A 16,662-nucleotide genomic window follows, 5' to 3' on the forward strand; every position below is an offset into this window, starting at 1 on the left:
TAGAAACAGTTAAACATGAAATGTTGTAAATAAGTCTCTTGTGACTGCAAGTCTTTTCAGAACAAGATAGATATATACCTTTTAATCAGAATAATTAGCAGAGTCAGCTTTATCTGAGGTGTAATATATGGGTAAGGGGTGATTACAGAGTTCTCATGGTCTGGGTTTCATTGATTCTAGAGCTGGTAACTGAAGAATACTACATAAATAATTGGATGAAATATCAAAATGTACTGGAGTTCTAGTTCCATTTGATTTTTTTGAAGAGGGAGGCTTCTAAGGGCTTAGCTGTGAGCAAATTACTGTGGTTAACTAATCCTTCTGATACATCTACTGATGCGTATTTACTGACAGCAAGTGTGAGGTAATTCAGCTCCAGTTAAACTTTAAAGTTGCTAAATCTTGTTGTGACTTAAAGGTCAGTTACAGGCATAGTTGAAACGAGATATACAGCTATAAATTTCAGAGAATAAATTGAAATATTTGATGTAACATCCCTTTGAAAATACTGTAATAACAGTAGGTTGCCCTTTTTTTAAGACTTATCTGTTTGTTTTTCTCAGGTGGAATGTTTTTGGCCACTGGGAGTACAGATCACATCATTAGGGTTTATTTCTTTGGATCAGGTCAGCCAGAGAAGATATCAGAGTTGGAGTTTCATACTGTAAATACATTTTTTAAAATTACATATGTACTTGATTTAAGTAATAATTTGGATATAAGGGGATAATTTGGAGAAATTTGATTTCTTTTTTCTTTTTCTGCTTTTTTTTATATAGGACAAAGTTGACAGCATTCAGTTTTCTAATAGTAGTAGCAGGTAAGCACACTATTCAGAGCTAGCTTTTTGACCTTGTAGACATTTTTAAATACCAGTTTCCAAGGAAGTTATTATAAAAAGAGCTTTGTTTTGAGTTCTGTCCAGTAAAATCGTCTATAACTAGTGGAGTCTCACTGTTTCTTTTTAATGGTACTCCTTAGTTTCACAGTTGTTTCAATTGTAATGATTGAAGTATTTTGAATTTGCTAAAATTATGGGTATAAAAATACTCGAAACTTCTTCCCAAGAAATATTTGTGTGTATATATATATATATTCACATATCAAATACATGTACTTTTAGATATATTTTAATGTGTAAACCTGTTCTCAGTTAAGCGACAGCTGCATACAGAGAAATTATCAGGCTAGGTCTAACAATGTTTTGTTTAGCTTGTCTAATGCTTTTTTTAATGCTTCACTTTAAGTTCTGGATGTTGGATATGAGGGATGCTAAAGAAAAGAGTTCGGTTTATTATGAAGCATCTGACACTTTCACTTATTTGATGTTCTAACGCGCACTTTTATCATGATATAAATATTTGTAAACCAAGCTTCGCCTACCTCTTTTCCCTCCTTCTACCCCAGAACCTCTAAAAAGGGGAAGAAGAGGGTAGGTGAGGAACTCAGGCTGGGAAACACTTCTTCATATAAATATCATAACAACTCAGTATACAATGCTAAGTTATTCGGAATAGGTTTTGTTTTAAATCATGTACTGCTATTGGTAGAGCTCTCCTCTTGACCTGGTGTGATAGGGTCAGTCCCTTGGAATGTTCATTGGGTTGTGGTGTCCCTCTGCCACTGCAGTGTCATAACTCAGCAAGGTGCACCAAAGGTCATAGAACAGTTAATTTGGAAGGGGCTCAGGGTAGGAAAGCAGGTTTGACTTTTTGGAAGCCTTAAATTTTTTTGCTGGTATGGGAAGTGTTTTTAACCTCAAGCCACTTGCACAGCATTCTGGCACTGTTTGGACTTCTTAGTCATACCTTCTGTTTTTGAATTCTAAATTCTGTGACTTTAATTTTCAGTTATCTTTTCTGCACAGATCTGCCTTTGATCTCTGAGTAACCTTTTTCCCCTTTTGTTAGATTTGTGAGTGGAAGCCGTGATGGAACAGCACGGATCTGGCAATTTAAGCGAAGGGAATGGAAAAGCATTTTGTTAGACATGGCTACTCGCCCAGCAGGGTAAGTGATGTAAAATGGTCTGCTATCACATAGATTCTTGAGGGCCTTTATTATGATTTGCTGACTTAGTAAAAATTTTTTTAAAAAGACAGTGAGAGAAAAGAAAAAGAGAAGGCTTAAATTATTTTTGCTTATATGCACAGTATGCTTATCTAGCTCTTGAAATCCAATGAAAATAAATATTTGACCACATATCCAGCTGTGGAAATTAGCTTGTCCTGATAATAGTGCCACTAGTATTTTGATTAGATTAGAAGAATAAAAAATAATCAAAACCCATTGAAGGTCAAATTTATATGTTTTTTCATAGACATTTATTTCTGGAGCAAGAAAACCAGGGCAGATCTCTTCTTGAGACTGCTTGTATTTTAGCAATATTTACAGATATTGTGGAATGTGCATGCTGAGAAAAGCAGTATTGGGTCCTTTTCATACAACATACCAGAGCAAAGAAATTGCTGCTTTGTAATCGTTTCTCATTTGTTAAAACAATCTGAGAGTTTTACAAGAGTTTGTAGGTATGGGAAACTTCTGTACACTAGAACAAGCAACAAAAGATGCTTGAAGATGGAGAATGACATAGTAGGAATTGTGGGTTGCGCCTTTTTATTTTGGCATGAAGATGTTTTCCAGTTGACATAAATTAAAAAGATTTGTAACAGATTTAAGGGATAAACCTTTTTCTCCTTACTGTTCACACTGAGTGCTTTGAAGGATATTTAGTAAAAAAACCCTATAATGGTTTCAGGAGTAATCTGTTGAAAGATATCTGGAAAACCAAAAGAGGGATGGAAGAGAAGGCTAAATAAGCTGTAATTTAGTTAGATGTTTAGATCAGAGATTATCTTGTCAATTATGGACAGATGCAACAAAACATAGGTATCAAACTGTTAGACAAGAGTGTGTAAAACCCTGGTACTTCGATAACAGAGTTACTCTCAGTAAAAATTCTCAGTTTTAACTGATACTAGGAAAAAGAGGAATGGTTTCTTCTTCATTGTGGTCATAAATGCTGAATTTATCTGAGTAACTGAAATACTTATTTTGGTAAAGTACCTATAGCCAAATTCTGTTTTATCCTTGTGATGAGAAGAATAAGTGCAGTTCCAAATTCGATCTTTTCTGCACAAGAACAGTTTTATCAAAAGAAAATGAAATCACTGCACTGGAAGGAAAGAGTGAATTCAGCTTATAAAGCCTCCTGGGTTCTGCATTGAATCTAGAAGGGAATTTGGCTTTAACTACATTTTCTATTATTGGGTTTTACAATGCATACTATTGTGCAATGTGTTTTAGTGCTTACTATGTGGAAGATTCTGTATTTTGTCTGCCTACTTAGTGGTAATATACTATTGTTGCATTTAGGTGATGTTTTCATAGAAGTAAATGTGCTAGACAATTCAAGAGTGATTAGTCTTTAAATCACACTGCCAAAAATGTAATTTCTGAGTATTCTGATAGATTATATTATAGATTACTGTTGTTTGGGTTTCGTGCAAGATTGAATGTCATTATTACCAACAGTAAAGTGATGTCAGGGTAGTGGTGTAGTACTCAATATTGCCTGAGAATTTAGATAATTTAAATGTATAGAATACTTTTCTCCATACTGAGAACTACTTATTAAAAATATTCCTTTGGGCAATTTACTGTTACTTGGTTGATTAATTTGTATTTTTGTTCTTTAGATGTCACAAAAAATACTGTAGCTATCAATTTAAGTTAGATCATGTATCAAAGGGCATTTTCTGGAAGATCCTTTAGTGCTACTTTAAAGAAAACATCTTTAATTTCTCTGGTTTCTTGAAGAAATATTCTTAAAAATACAACAAAATACAGAAGTATTTTCACTTGTTAGTAGTGTTAAACTATTTTGGCAAGGTAGGATTACACTGAAAGTTTTTACTCTTTTCTTTTAGACAAAGTTTTCAAGGAGTTGAAGATAAAATCACAAAGCTGAAAGTGACCATGGTGGCATGGGACCGCCATGACAACTCTGTTATAACTGCAGTTAATAATATGACTCTGAAAGTCTGGAATTCTTTCACTGGCCAGCTCATTCACATTCTCATGGTAAGGTGTACCATCTTGATTTATCAATCTTGAATGCAAAAAAATTTATTTAAACATCATCAGCATTCTTCCTTATATGTTTTTTCCTGTCTGAAAACTGCCCTGACAAATGTTTGCAGATAATTGAAGTGTAATAAAGATGTCTAACAGCTGTTTATTAGTAAATAAAAACTTAAAGTTGCAAATAACCACTGCTGTTCAAGATGTCTGAAACTAAGTTTGGAGAAGGAAACATTGGTGTTTTAATCCTTATTTAATGTGATGTTTTGAAATACTGTTAATGGGTAAATTTGCCCTCTTTAACTAGAGACACTTCTGCAACCTAATCATTCCATGAGTACAAAAAATTGGTCTTCTAGCTAAAACAAATCAACAGTTTTACTAATGTCTGACACTTCTTTTGTAATTGAGAAAATGGTTAACTATAGGTTAACCTTGATGCTCTGCTTAGAGATGGAAATACTTTAAGCAAATCTCTAAAATATAGTATTAATTTTGAAGATGTTGTTCTCCAGCTCTAAGTTATATATTTCATTCTTTGAGTTTCAATTAGATTTCTAACTGGATACTCTGCTGAAAAAAAATGCAAATCTGTGGAGTATTAAGACCCCAAGATACCAAGTGTTGTGGACACTTAATCTTTTTAAAATTCTGGTGAAAGTATTAGTACTTGTGAAGGTGGCATCCTTGAGGTACTACTTAGGAAGTTAAAATCGCAACTGGAAAGAAAAGAGGGTAATAAATAAAAAAGGGTGGATAAAGTAGTTTTTGTTGGGTATTTTTATAGGTTAATGTGGCAGCTGCTAGCGTTACCATGTAGAGTCCTTGGATAAGTGAGACAATACTCTTTTTCATTCTGCTTTTTCTTTATTTTCAGGGACATGAAGATGAAGTGTTTGTGCTTGAACCTCATCCGTTTGATCCAAGAGTTCTCTTCTCTGCTGGACATGATGGAAATGTCATAGTTTGGGATTTGGCAAGAGGGGTCAAAATCCGGTCTTACTTCAACATGGTAATTATTGTGCTTTATCCAGATATGCCAAAGCAATCATTCTAAACCTTCTGCTTTTAGTACATTCTTATGTAGGCCATCTTGAAGTATGATTTATATATAGAGCAAGATCCTGCATCTGGTGAAGTCACAAGAAATTCCTTTTCAGTTCAGCGGGGCAAAGAGTAAATCTGTAAAATGTTAGAATTTGTTTCTTTGGCTAGATTTCATATGCTTGATCCACACAAAATTGGAATGTTAGTTACATTGTGAGAGGTCATGAGTAAGAGACAGGGTACAAAGACCCTCCTTTAGTGCTCTTTTTCCTGCCTGGGGAGCCAAGGTGAAACTTGGTTTATTTTTGCATTACTAATTCTTAATCTGGCTAAAGCTGTTCAGGAGTCTCCTGATCTCATACAAGGTTGTTGTATATTGCCTTGGCCCGTTGGATGGAATACTGTCAACCTTTCTGTGTAGAGCTCCTCCACATGCAGTTTTCAAATTTGGTCTGTTCTGCACTTAACTAGTTCTCCTGCAAGATGAATGCAATAGGTATTTTCATCTGTTTCTTGATATTAAATGGGTCTTTGTGTGTATCTTTTTCCTCAAAAAGATAATGATGTATTGTGCAATTCAGACTTTGTCTTATGGACAAAATTTAAAAAGCCTTTGTAGAATATCCAAAATCATTTGGAATGCTTGAGAGTAGGCAAATGGGCTTCAGCTGTAGCGGAATGGCAGTCTTGGAAATCAGCATAAAGATCATCTGAAAAAGAGACCTGCCACAGATATATTTACAAAAAGATAAGGGATGTTTAGAAACAGACTCAAGCCAGGAAGGTCAGTGAACCTAAAGAAAGGTTTAGAGATGTGCAGTACGGTAGAGTTCATAAGCTCTTGGAGAAAATTCAGCCAATTTTAATCAGAGAGAGTGCAACCTAGATTCCTTCAGCAATGACCTAGGTTGAGTAGTGTTCTTTCTGCAGTGACTTCTGTAACTGAACTTATGAAGGATCCAAGACAATCATATTGGAGCTATAAGCACAAATCTTCATTACTTGGTGCTATTCACTGTTGGCAGTTGAAGTGTATGTTCTCATTGCACGGTTAGCTTGCATTTCCAGTTCTACTTACAATGGGTGTATGATGGTTTTCATGGAGTTTAGGTCAGAAGAGTCTGAGCTCATCTGCTTTTTTTGAGCCAAGTCCATTTGAGAGCTATGAGAATCTAAATTACAGGTGCCTGTGGTATTAGGCAGGCCCCGAAAGACTGAAATACTTATTTCAAGAGTGCCATGCAACATAAACACCTGAAAAAGATAGTAGTGACTTACATTTTAAGATCTTTGGAGTCAGAGAAATTTGTAGACGATCAGAAGATCTCAGCAGCTAGTAATCTGTGCTTTGTGCTAGAAATTACTTTTATGAGAAAGTCTGCCTGCTGTGTGAGGTGAGGGGGAATTGTAAATCTGGCAATCTATTTGTCTCAAACCAAAGAATTACCGCACCTGAGCCAGGTATGCAAGAGAAGCATCTCTCTATGGACTGAATATTTCACCAGCCAGTCTTCTGTGTTTGATGCTTCAGAAGATATGGGTAGAAATTAGAAGTTTTCTTAGGTGATAGGTGGCAGGCAGAGGACATTGTGCGGCCACCTCCGTAGAGCTGCAAAGGTAAAGTGTTCTCTGGTTTACTACAGTGGGGTGTATGAATTCATACAGAGCTGCCAGTCTTCTCTGTTTCCTAAAGGGCAAATCAAATGGTAAATGTCTGTTTTGCAGTTCAAGAATCTCCCATTATCGTTGCCTGGTCTGTGGTACCAGAAATAGCACTTGGTGGCTTTCTCATAACAAGAGTTCCTCAAAAAACATTGCAGACCTTGGGGGCATTGATTGGATTAGCAAAATCATAGATGACTGTTGGCTTAATTTTAGTCCAGTCAGGTATTTTTATCCTAGATGGGTTGCTTTGTACATCTGAAGCCTTGTGGCAAATCCCTAAAGTAGAGTTGGGTATTTTTAAATTACTCTCCATCCTGCCCCTAACGACTTCATTGTCAACATAAAAAAACCCACAAAAAACAAAAACAAACAACAAAAAACCCCCAAAACAAAATCAGACCTAACAAACAGCCCTTCCCTCCAAAAAACCAACCCCAAAACAAAACAATCCCCAAGGGAAGCAAGCAGTGTCAAACACTTTGAAAATTAATTCTTTAATCTAGTCACTGAATATGAGATTGCAAAAAAAAAATCACAGTAACCAAAAATACTGTTTGTTTTGTATTTAACTTAAACTTTGATTCCTCCATTTATTTGTTCCTTGCTGGTTGCAATTTGGTCCCACTACCTGACTCTGGTGGTCCTGTATAACATTCTTTCCCAGGGTTTTTAAACTGAAGATTTTCTATTAAATAAATTGTCATAATTTTGGTTAATTTGAAGCATCTTTGGTATGTGTGAAGCATTTTTGGTCCATTTTAAGCATCTTTGGTCTGTTTGCCAGATTTTGATCTTTATCATTATTAGTAATCTCAGGCCCATAAATTAATGTCACATGGGTTTACTCTCAGTAAGTATATAAGCTTTATATATTTCATGTGTTCACCTGTAGTCTTCATTTCATTTGGTCTAGTTGTGTAACTATTGTATAACTTGGTGTCAGAGTTCATGGACATTCAGAAGTGGTTTGATTTAGTGATATAGTGGCTCACCTACGCTCACGGAGTATATTCAATATGCCAGAGAATGAAATTTGCCATAGAAGTATCTAGAGTGTGAGATGGTTAAAGCATTTTAGGCAATTTGGAGATTCACCAAGTAAGTCCTAAGATGGTTTTAAATTGCATGTGCAGATACAGGTATTTGGTTTTTGGCCCGTATCATATTCACACCAGTCCTGAGGTACAAAGAAGCATTCTGAAGAAACAGGCTAATAAATCTTAGGTGGTTCTTTTAGCCAACTGTTTTCAGAGCTTATGTATTTCACAAAAATAGTGTTGTTGCTACAGAAGAACAGTGCAGACTCTTGTAAATATTTAAATTGTAGTTAATTTCGCTGAAGTGTGTATGAGCTGTAGGTGTCTTGGTGGATGATCCAGGTGAAAAAATACACTGAATGGTGGGCTGTCTGGTGAATGCAGCTGCATGATAATGTACATAAAGATATATTTGAAATGCAGTTCCTTACTCAAAGCTGCAGTGGGGCATCTGGATCCCATGTGTGGTAAGGCACCTTCCCAGCAAATGAGGGAAGTCCTTCCTTTCCTAATGGACTCTACAGGAGCAGGTGGCACTCAATTTTTTTGGATTAATTTAGCTTGTTAGAGTTAGGAAATGGAACACCTAGATTCTGTTCTGTCCTCACTAGTAAAGCACTCAGTGTTTGCCAGTTAGTTACTCAGGAGAGCATTTTGGCTATAAATGCCCTAGACAGGACTTCTTCCCAGTTTCCCCAAGTTGTGCCACTATGGAGAGGTGTGAATTTGTAGCTTGTGGGTTAGGCACTGGCTAGATTTCTTGGGTATACAAGTCATGTTCTAGGTAAATTAGAAAGTGGTAGAAATTCTTTGTCTTTATGCAAGCTTTTTTATATTTGCAGGATTAGTATTCTGTCAGGTCATAAATAGAAGGTGTACACCACTCAGTTTTTGTCATAGCATTTGTTTTCTTTCAGGTGTTCCCACTAAGTTACTTCCTAATACATCTGATGCTGTTGTGTTAGAAATGCCAGGGTTGGCACTTGGATGGTATTAAAAGAAGTTTCCTAAAGATTTTAGGATATGTACAGGCCTGTGGTTCTGTTCTTTTTCTTTGGTTTTTTGTTTGCTTGAGGAGGTTTTTATTTATTTTTTGTTTTAAATTTTTTAAAATAATTTGGTTTATAGCTTAGCTTTATGAACAGTTGCAGAAACATTACATTGAAGTATGTTTTTGAAAGTATGAAGCTATACTACTGTAGCAAGAACAAAAGATTAGGGGGGAGAGCAAGCATTTTTATAGTTTTTGTCATTGTAGAACACTGGAATTCTTACTGTGTCTTTGGATGTCATTGGTTTGCCTGAATCTGATATCTGACTAGGCAGATTCTGTAAGCAGGCATTGCAATTATTGAAACAGCCTGTGCTTTAATTGATAAAGACAAGCCTTATGACGTTTATGAAATCTTTGTTTAATGTAGAAATTAAGCAAGTAGGAATATTGAAGCCTTTAAAGAAAAAAATATTCTCCTGGACAACAAATTTCAAACAAATACCCAAAGAGAACCAACAACAAAAGATCTTTCAGGACTAGATGCTGTTCTTCTGTTCTACTTGACTCTCATTAAGAGTTGCTTCTTTAAGAAGTCAGGCTCAGCTGTAGCCAGCATTCGGCCTTCTTATGTCTGACATGTGTGCCTGACAGCCTGTCAAGGCTTATTTGTAATCTTAATATGTTCCCAGATGTGAAGTGTTTGTTGGGGCTGATTCTTGTGACATTACCTTAGTGCTCAGAGAGTCTTTCTGAGCACTGTTGTGTGTCGGGGTATTAACACACTCTGGGTTGTACTTCTGGAACTCCCTTGGAACTTGGGGCTAAGATGTCCTTAGTTTTTTCATCGTATTGTAAGGAATGCGTTGAAATACTGATATTTAAAAAAAAAAAAAAGTTTTTACAATTTGGTATTAAGTTCACAGATCTGAAGACCTTCAAAATCCTCCTACCTTTGTGACTACCTGACTTGCTGGAAGGCTAAGCCACCTTAGCCTTCAACACTTATACATCACAGAATGCATATCTCTTACCTGTTGAGAAATGTATGATGAGTCTTTTCCTCAATGCTAAAGCACGTTTCATGAGAGCATATAGAAATACCAAGGGTATGTTTTAGAAATGCATTACAATTTGAACTCTAAACTAGTAATTTGAAGCAACCTTCTGATTCTTTTGGAGGAGGAAGAAGAAAAAGAAAAAATTCTGACTGAAACCTGCTCTTCCCCTTTCTCACCTTCAGCTTCCTTTGAAATGACAAATAACTCAGTTATATTTGTGAAAGAAAAGCTTTTATCTCCCCCAGATACACCATTGTTCTCCCTGTGTAAATGCTTACTCTTCACTTAATAAATGCTGTTTGCCCTGGAAACCATATTGGTAGATCAAAATAGCAGTGTAACACTTAGTGCTTGAATTTTGGTGTTTGTCATTCTTATGCCCTCTGTCCCACTTTTATGGTAATGGTCAAGACAAAGAAATAAAACAAATCTTTAAAATTGCAAGACCTGAGGGGCAGGCTGACATGCCTCTTGCATCGCTACTGGAGAAGATAGAGGCTACAGTTTCATTTTTTGGCTGTTTTTGAAAAATTCTGATCTTGGAGCTAAGATGCTCTTTCACTGAGACCTAGAAAGGACAACAATGTCTTTCATAGCTGTAGTTGGTGTAAAGTAAGATGAGGCTTCTTACAGGTGGTAGGAAAAAATGGTAGTGATTTTTAATTTTTTTTTTTTTATCTGAGGCATATTTTGCTTTAAATCTCTGTATCAGAATCCTAGCTGTTTTCTTTTTCTAGACAGTCTTCTGTTAGATGTTAATGTTGAATAGTCCTACACTTTCATTTAAAACGCATTACTAACTTTTTATGTAAATAGACATTGTATCCAGGACTAGAAAGCTTGTGACTTTTTGTGATTTACACGTGTTCTTTACAATGTGGTTTAATTTTCAACCGATTATGAAACCTAGACCTTAATATGAACATTTAAAAAATAAAGTAAGGATTTACACATTTCTGTGTTTATTTTAAAAACAAAGGGTTTAATAACTTATTCAAAGATTTGGTTAGTGTGATAGTTTTCTCCCATAAGATTCAAAAAACATATTGAAGCAGGTACAATGTAAGCAGCTGATTAATAATTGACATTTTTTTAATAAGTTTAAGTTTTGCAGTTGCAATTTTCATTTAAATATAGCATAGCTTTTTTTTGTCCAACTTAATTTAAAATTGTCAGCCCAGAAGCCAATTACTTAAAATTTTAGGGTAATGTCTGGATTTAACTGCATTAACAAATATATGTTTGTTTTTTGGAATTTTTTTCTTCTAAATTAAAATCATGAGAGCTAAAAGAGAAATGGGGAGGAAACTTATTTCTGAAAGGATGAAAGAACATTTTACTGGAACCTTATGTAAATAGTTAAGGATCCTTTCAGCAAGATAAACTTGTACGACTTGGCATTATGTTGCCACAAAAAAAACCTTAAATGTAGTCATTCTCTTTAACACCTGTATTAATTACGGAATAGCAACTCTAAAGTTCTTGGTACTGAAAAACTCTTTAAAGAACTTAAATATGTTTTTGAACATGAAGTGTAACAGGTATAAGCTACGTTATCAGAGATAACAAACTTGGAGGACTGGTTTTTTGCTTATGTTTTTGGTTGTAGTCAGGAAAGTACTGCAGAAGTTAGTAATCCTTAGGAAAAAATCTGCAAGCCAACAAAAACAAACAAACAAAAAAGGCAAGCTCAGTTTTGCAAACTTTTTAGCTATAGAATTATAAAATATGAACATCTTCTACTTTCAATTACAGAACTGTAAAATTTGAGTGTCTTCTCCTGTCTTACCAATTTGACTCATAGCTTGGGGTGGCTTCTCTAATGTAGTCTCAAATTGGGTGGTTCAGTGCTTGTTTTCAGAAAGGTGAAAGTACTGAGCTGTGGTTGAGAGAGCTGGTCAGGATTTCTTAGCAAGACATGAAGACCAGGTGTTTGGCATGACTGACTTAATGTAATTGTTTTACCACAAATTCAAGAGAATATACCCCAAAGGGGAAAATTTACCACAGCTTGTTTGTGTAGTTTTCAAGCAAACATGCATAATGCCTCTCTCACTGCTATATAATTTTTAGGGAAAGGGTTATGTATTGGTACTTTAAAAATCAGTTAATTGTAAATTAAATTTTTAATCTCTATACATCAATGTCAGGTACATCAAGTTAGACAGTTGTGTAAATAAATTTTGCTAGATGTTTTTGAAAAGCTGTAGTGGTTATGTCTGGTTATTCCTGAAATACTGTTTGTGAAGAACAAAAATTTTACTTCACTGGAAGATCTCTGTGCATTTACTTGAGAAGACTCTCCAGCACCTGCTTTCTCTTTAACGGTTACAACGTGACTCTGTTTTTAACAGTTACCACTGCAAAAGCTAGGTACAAGAAAAGGTCTGTTGGGAGGATCTTGGAATGGTGCAGGACTGCTCATTAAAACCTTATTTACTTTTAGCTCTGCTGTAGTAGCTTTCATTTGACTGCATTCTAACTTCTTAGGCAGTGAAGAATGCTTTCATATGATCAAGAGAATGTAACTTGTTTGTGAATACTCACAAACTTATTTTTAGTTCTCTTGATTTCCTGGCCAGTCTTGAATTTAACACCCAAGCTCTTACAATTGTGTTATAGTAAAGGAAAAATCCTGACTTGTATTGGTCTTTAGTTTTCTTTTTCAGGTTATTTCTTTGTAGAGAAGCCTTGGGCTGAAGAGACAAAAAGTAGATTTGATAGGGTTGTTTTGAAGGTGATCTGTGAAATTCCTTTATTTCATTTGATTGCCTTTGAAAACAATTGGAGCAGTAGAATCAGCAAGCAGATACTAACCTACCTTGTAAGGTCATGCTCATCTGGTTATGTGATGATTATAGTTGTATCTCTCTAAATGGTGCTTTTATTTCAAATAATGTAGTAGTGAAACAGATTATACTTAAATATGCTGGCATAAAATCAGGAAATGGGGTGATACATAATTTAACAAAGCAATCATTGTGTTTAAAACATTAAACTTGTTTTTGAAACTGAAAATGCGTATTGCCATGCATCCAGTGAGAAAGCTTTGAAGCAAGTGAGTACATTCATGCTAATTTTGTTTTACATTCACTACGTGAAGTTACCATGGTGAATATATGCCTTTTCAAAGACAGAAATAAGTAAACATGTGTAAATGCAGATAAATTTTTTACATTATATATTAAATATCTATATTAAAAAACCTACCAAAACACGCAAACCCAAAAAAACCCCTCAACCCTAAAATCATCTCACACAACAATGTTAAGGTTGAAAGTTACGACTACACAGAAGTTAAGGAATAAGATGGCTGAAGATAATGTCCAAGTGTTTTGTCCCCAAGTCTGTAGCTAACTGATTGTCTAATGTAAAGTTGTCTGGTGCTATTCCTGGTTCCATGCGTTTCTTTCCAAGTCCTTAATTACCTTTCTAGGAGGTATGGTAGTTGCATTGCATGATTCTTTTTTAAGCTTATATATTTTCTCCAACTTTTAAATAATGTATATTTTGAAAAAATTTAATAGAAACACTTTCTTAGCTTTTGAGAGCTTTGGATATGTTTTATATTGATTTGGAGCTATTAGCATAAGCAGTAACAGAAGTCATGTACAGAACTTGACCATAAAAAGGTCAAGTTGAGGCAAGCTACAAGAATTTTCCTGATTTCTTCAATGGAGATTGTAGAGGGTGTAATTTTGATCCTATTAATGGAGAGTCTGCAGTAAAGTTGAAGAATCAGACTGTCTGGATGCAGTGATGTGTTGGTTGTCTCCTTGCCCAATCTCTCTGCCCTCTTTACACGTTTTATGTTTTTATATAAATCAGTCAAAAATATTAGATACCCCATGACGGTCATAGTAGGAATGTATTTCATAATGGCAATGATGTCTAGTTTTTGTGAGTTTGGGCACACACATTCCCTGTTAATGACTGTTTAAATGTTTTAGTGCAGTTTAATCCTTGTTTTGTTTAGAATTTACTGTCAGTGTTACGGCATTAACTGATTCAGGTCAAAAGGGTTTCTTCCTGCAAGTTGTCAATCAAGCAGAGACTGAGTTGCAATTGGATTTTTCTGTGTGCTCTTGCTCCTTCAGAGAGCTGGTTGTTGACTGTCTTTTATTTTTAGCTTTAAGTGGACACTTCATTACAGGCAGTTCTATGCTGTGGTTACTTATGTCTGTGTATCTTAATGTTTTTCCTGCCCCATCTTCTGAAGTCTGCTCTTCCACTGATCTGTGTGGTGTGGTTTCTTATTTTCTACTTCTACTTTCAATGCAAACTGGTGAATTCTAAAGCCATAATAGCATTATCATATAACTTACAACATTGTTTCCTTTCCTTTAAACAGTAAACCCATCAGGCTTACATAGGTCTTTGTTAGCAACTACTGGATTAGTTTTAGGCTAAATGACAGACCAAAAGATTGGAAGTCCCTGTCAAGCAGTGTGAAACATCAGGTTCCATTTAGAACACCTCAACAGAATGCTCTGTGCATGGATTTTCTGCCACACAAGGTGATTTTTTTGACTAATGTCCAAAAGGCACATCTCTTGCTTATATGAACAATGTGTTGTAATTTCCAGTGGGAACTAGAGATGTGAAAACAGTATTTCTTATGCTGTGGCCTTCACAAAGTCTTTCAAATTCAGTGGAATTATGTGGGATTGTATTTTTAGGTCAGGTTTTGTAGTTAAGTGAAATACAGAGCGACCTAAGTAAGGTTATGAATGCATCATTTTGTACCAGTTTGTCTATAGCCCTACTGAAATGGTTTGAAATTTTTGAGAGCTTCCACCTTTGAATAGCACATAAGAGCACATCCTGAGAAACAGATTCTGGAGAAAATCAGCATAATGCTCTAATAGTTCAAACAGAAGAAGCCACTAATGAGTTTGCAGGATATATATTAAGAAAAATCTTTAACAACAACAACAACAAAACTGCAAATAGTTTTTGTATCCTGTGTTTATAAAACTTCAGGCATTCACAGAGTGGGTGACCTATCAGACCTTTTAACTGATAGATTTGTTTTTCAAGACACATGCAGCGTCCCTGAATGTATGACTTGGCTGGTAGAAAGATAGAAACATTTTTAGTAAATATGTTACTCTGAATTTAATTATTTCTTGTCTTCCTATAATTTCTTCTCTTGTTACTACTCTGGAAGCACAGTAAAAGATCTCTTTTTTTAAAAAAAAATTATTTTTATAAACTGGCTTAAAAAGTAAGTCTGCTTTCCACTCCTCCAAATGAGTAGCAACCTCCTTTAACTTTGCAGAAAGTCTGTAGATATTTTTTTGGCTTATGGAAGCATCTGTGATTGAAGATTGTTCCTTAAAGCAAAGGAGAGTACAAACCTGCAAAGGAGCTTCCAGATGCTTGGAGGCTGATTTGACTTGAACAGTTATGATGTAGTTTCATCACTTATAAAAAAGGTTTTAATAACAATTAGTGCTTCTTTTTTGCTAATTTTAGAAATTCTTTCTAGCATACCATTATTGTGATCATTAGAATCTGAATTTCAGTTTTCAAGTTTGAATGTTGCTTGAGACTAATATTTTTGTTCCTATGCATATAAGTAGAGAAGTTCTCATCATCTTTAAGGTCTTTAAGTATAGCAGTTCTCTTCCTGCTAAAGGTCTTCTAGTACAGTCATACAAAATAGTCCTCTTTCCTTAGTGTTCATATAAAAAAGCTGAGCCTCTTTGTTTTTGTGTTATCATGATGAGTGGCTCTGTAGCTGTTCCTCTTATCTTGAACATTAGAAGCAAAAAATATGTCAACTGCTTTGAAAGATTTTGTTCTTAGCATTGTCTATTTGTCTAGCACATGTGCACTTTCTTTTCTGGATGCCCTTCTGGTGTGGTTTAAAATTGCAGTTTTCTTTTTGTTGCTGCATTATATGTGATATATTGCAAAGAATACACAGTGATCTTTTTCCCTGTGTTTCCAACTAATTGCTTCAGTTCCTTAACATGAAAGATGGATTCTACCTCAGGCTAGTAGAGGCTTTAGTTCCCTGATTTTTTTGGATTTTTATTTTGAATTTTTTTTTTTTTTTTTTTTTTTTTCTGTGCTGGTGACTTGGGTTAGAAGATGTTATAGAAATGTGAACTATTATTTTATGTAGACTGAGTTTCATTTTTTTTTTCTGGCAGTGAATATGTTAGTAAGTTATTTCTCATAATCTTATTAGGTTCGTGCTCTGTTGCATTTTGTACTGTTGGCTTTTAATTGCTTCAGTTGATATCATTTATGCTGTCCCAAATTTGTTCTTAGTGGATCATTCCCTAATGTTCATTTCATTAATGTTCTTTTTTCTTTAGTCAATAGCAGAAAGGCCTGACTTGAGAAACTTTAGTGATAACATCCTTTTAGCTCTGTATGTCTTTCCAAAATCAGTAACTGTTATCCTTTCTTTATAAAGTTTACCTACTCTGCATTTTTCCTACTAATCACAATCATTTGAATCAAGTTTAAATATTGTATTGTGCCTTTGAAATGTAGCTGGGTTGAATGAGTTATATTTTCTTGGCATTAAAAAAATTAGTTATTTTTCTGAACAAAGTGTTAAATTTCTCTTGTACTCTCTAGTCTTTATTAATTTTCATCTTATTTGAATGTTTTGCTTTCTTTTTCTCCTGTCTTCTACTCTTCTTGGAAAGTAGGTTTTAGCTGTTTCATACTATCTATTGATAACAGGTCAAAAAGACTTATTACTGAGCTCACTATGTAGGCGTAATTATTCTGTTTTCATACAACAAATAGTTTTTATG

The 16,662-nt window shown here is 34.9% G+C and overlaps 1 protein-coding gene across 1 annotated transcript in view; it reads left to right on the forward strand.

Annotated features, from left to right (window-relative positions):
• PHIP (pleckstrin homology domain interacting protein) overlaps window positions 1–16,662 on the forward strand; it is a 105,827-nt gene that overhangs the window by 33,513 nt on the left and 55,652 nt on the right. The window contains exons 11-15 of the mRNA XM_066179652.1: window positions 564–664; window positions 780–820; window positions 1,911–2,009; window positions 3,929–4,082; window positions 4,960–5,094. Coding sequence (XP_066035749.1) covers window positions 564–664; window positions 780–820; window positions 1,911–2,009; window positions 3,929–4,082; window positions 4,960–5,094 — 530 coding nt within the window. The remainder of the gene's footprint in view (window positions 1–563; window positions 665–779; window positions 821–1,910; window positions 2,010–3,928; window positions 4,083–4,959; window positions 5,095–16,662) is intronic.

This window comes from Chamaea fasciata, unplaced genomic scaffold (assembly GCF_029207755.1).
Source record: "Chamaea fasciata isolate MVZ Bird 193981 ecotype frontalis unplaced genomic scaffold, bChaFas1.0.hap1 SCAF_3, whole genome shotgun sequence".
In the NCBI taxonomy this organism is placed as follows: Eukaryota; Metazoa; Chordata; class Aves; order Passeriformes; family Sylviidae; genus Chamaea; species Chamaea fasciata.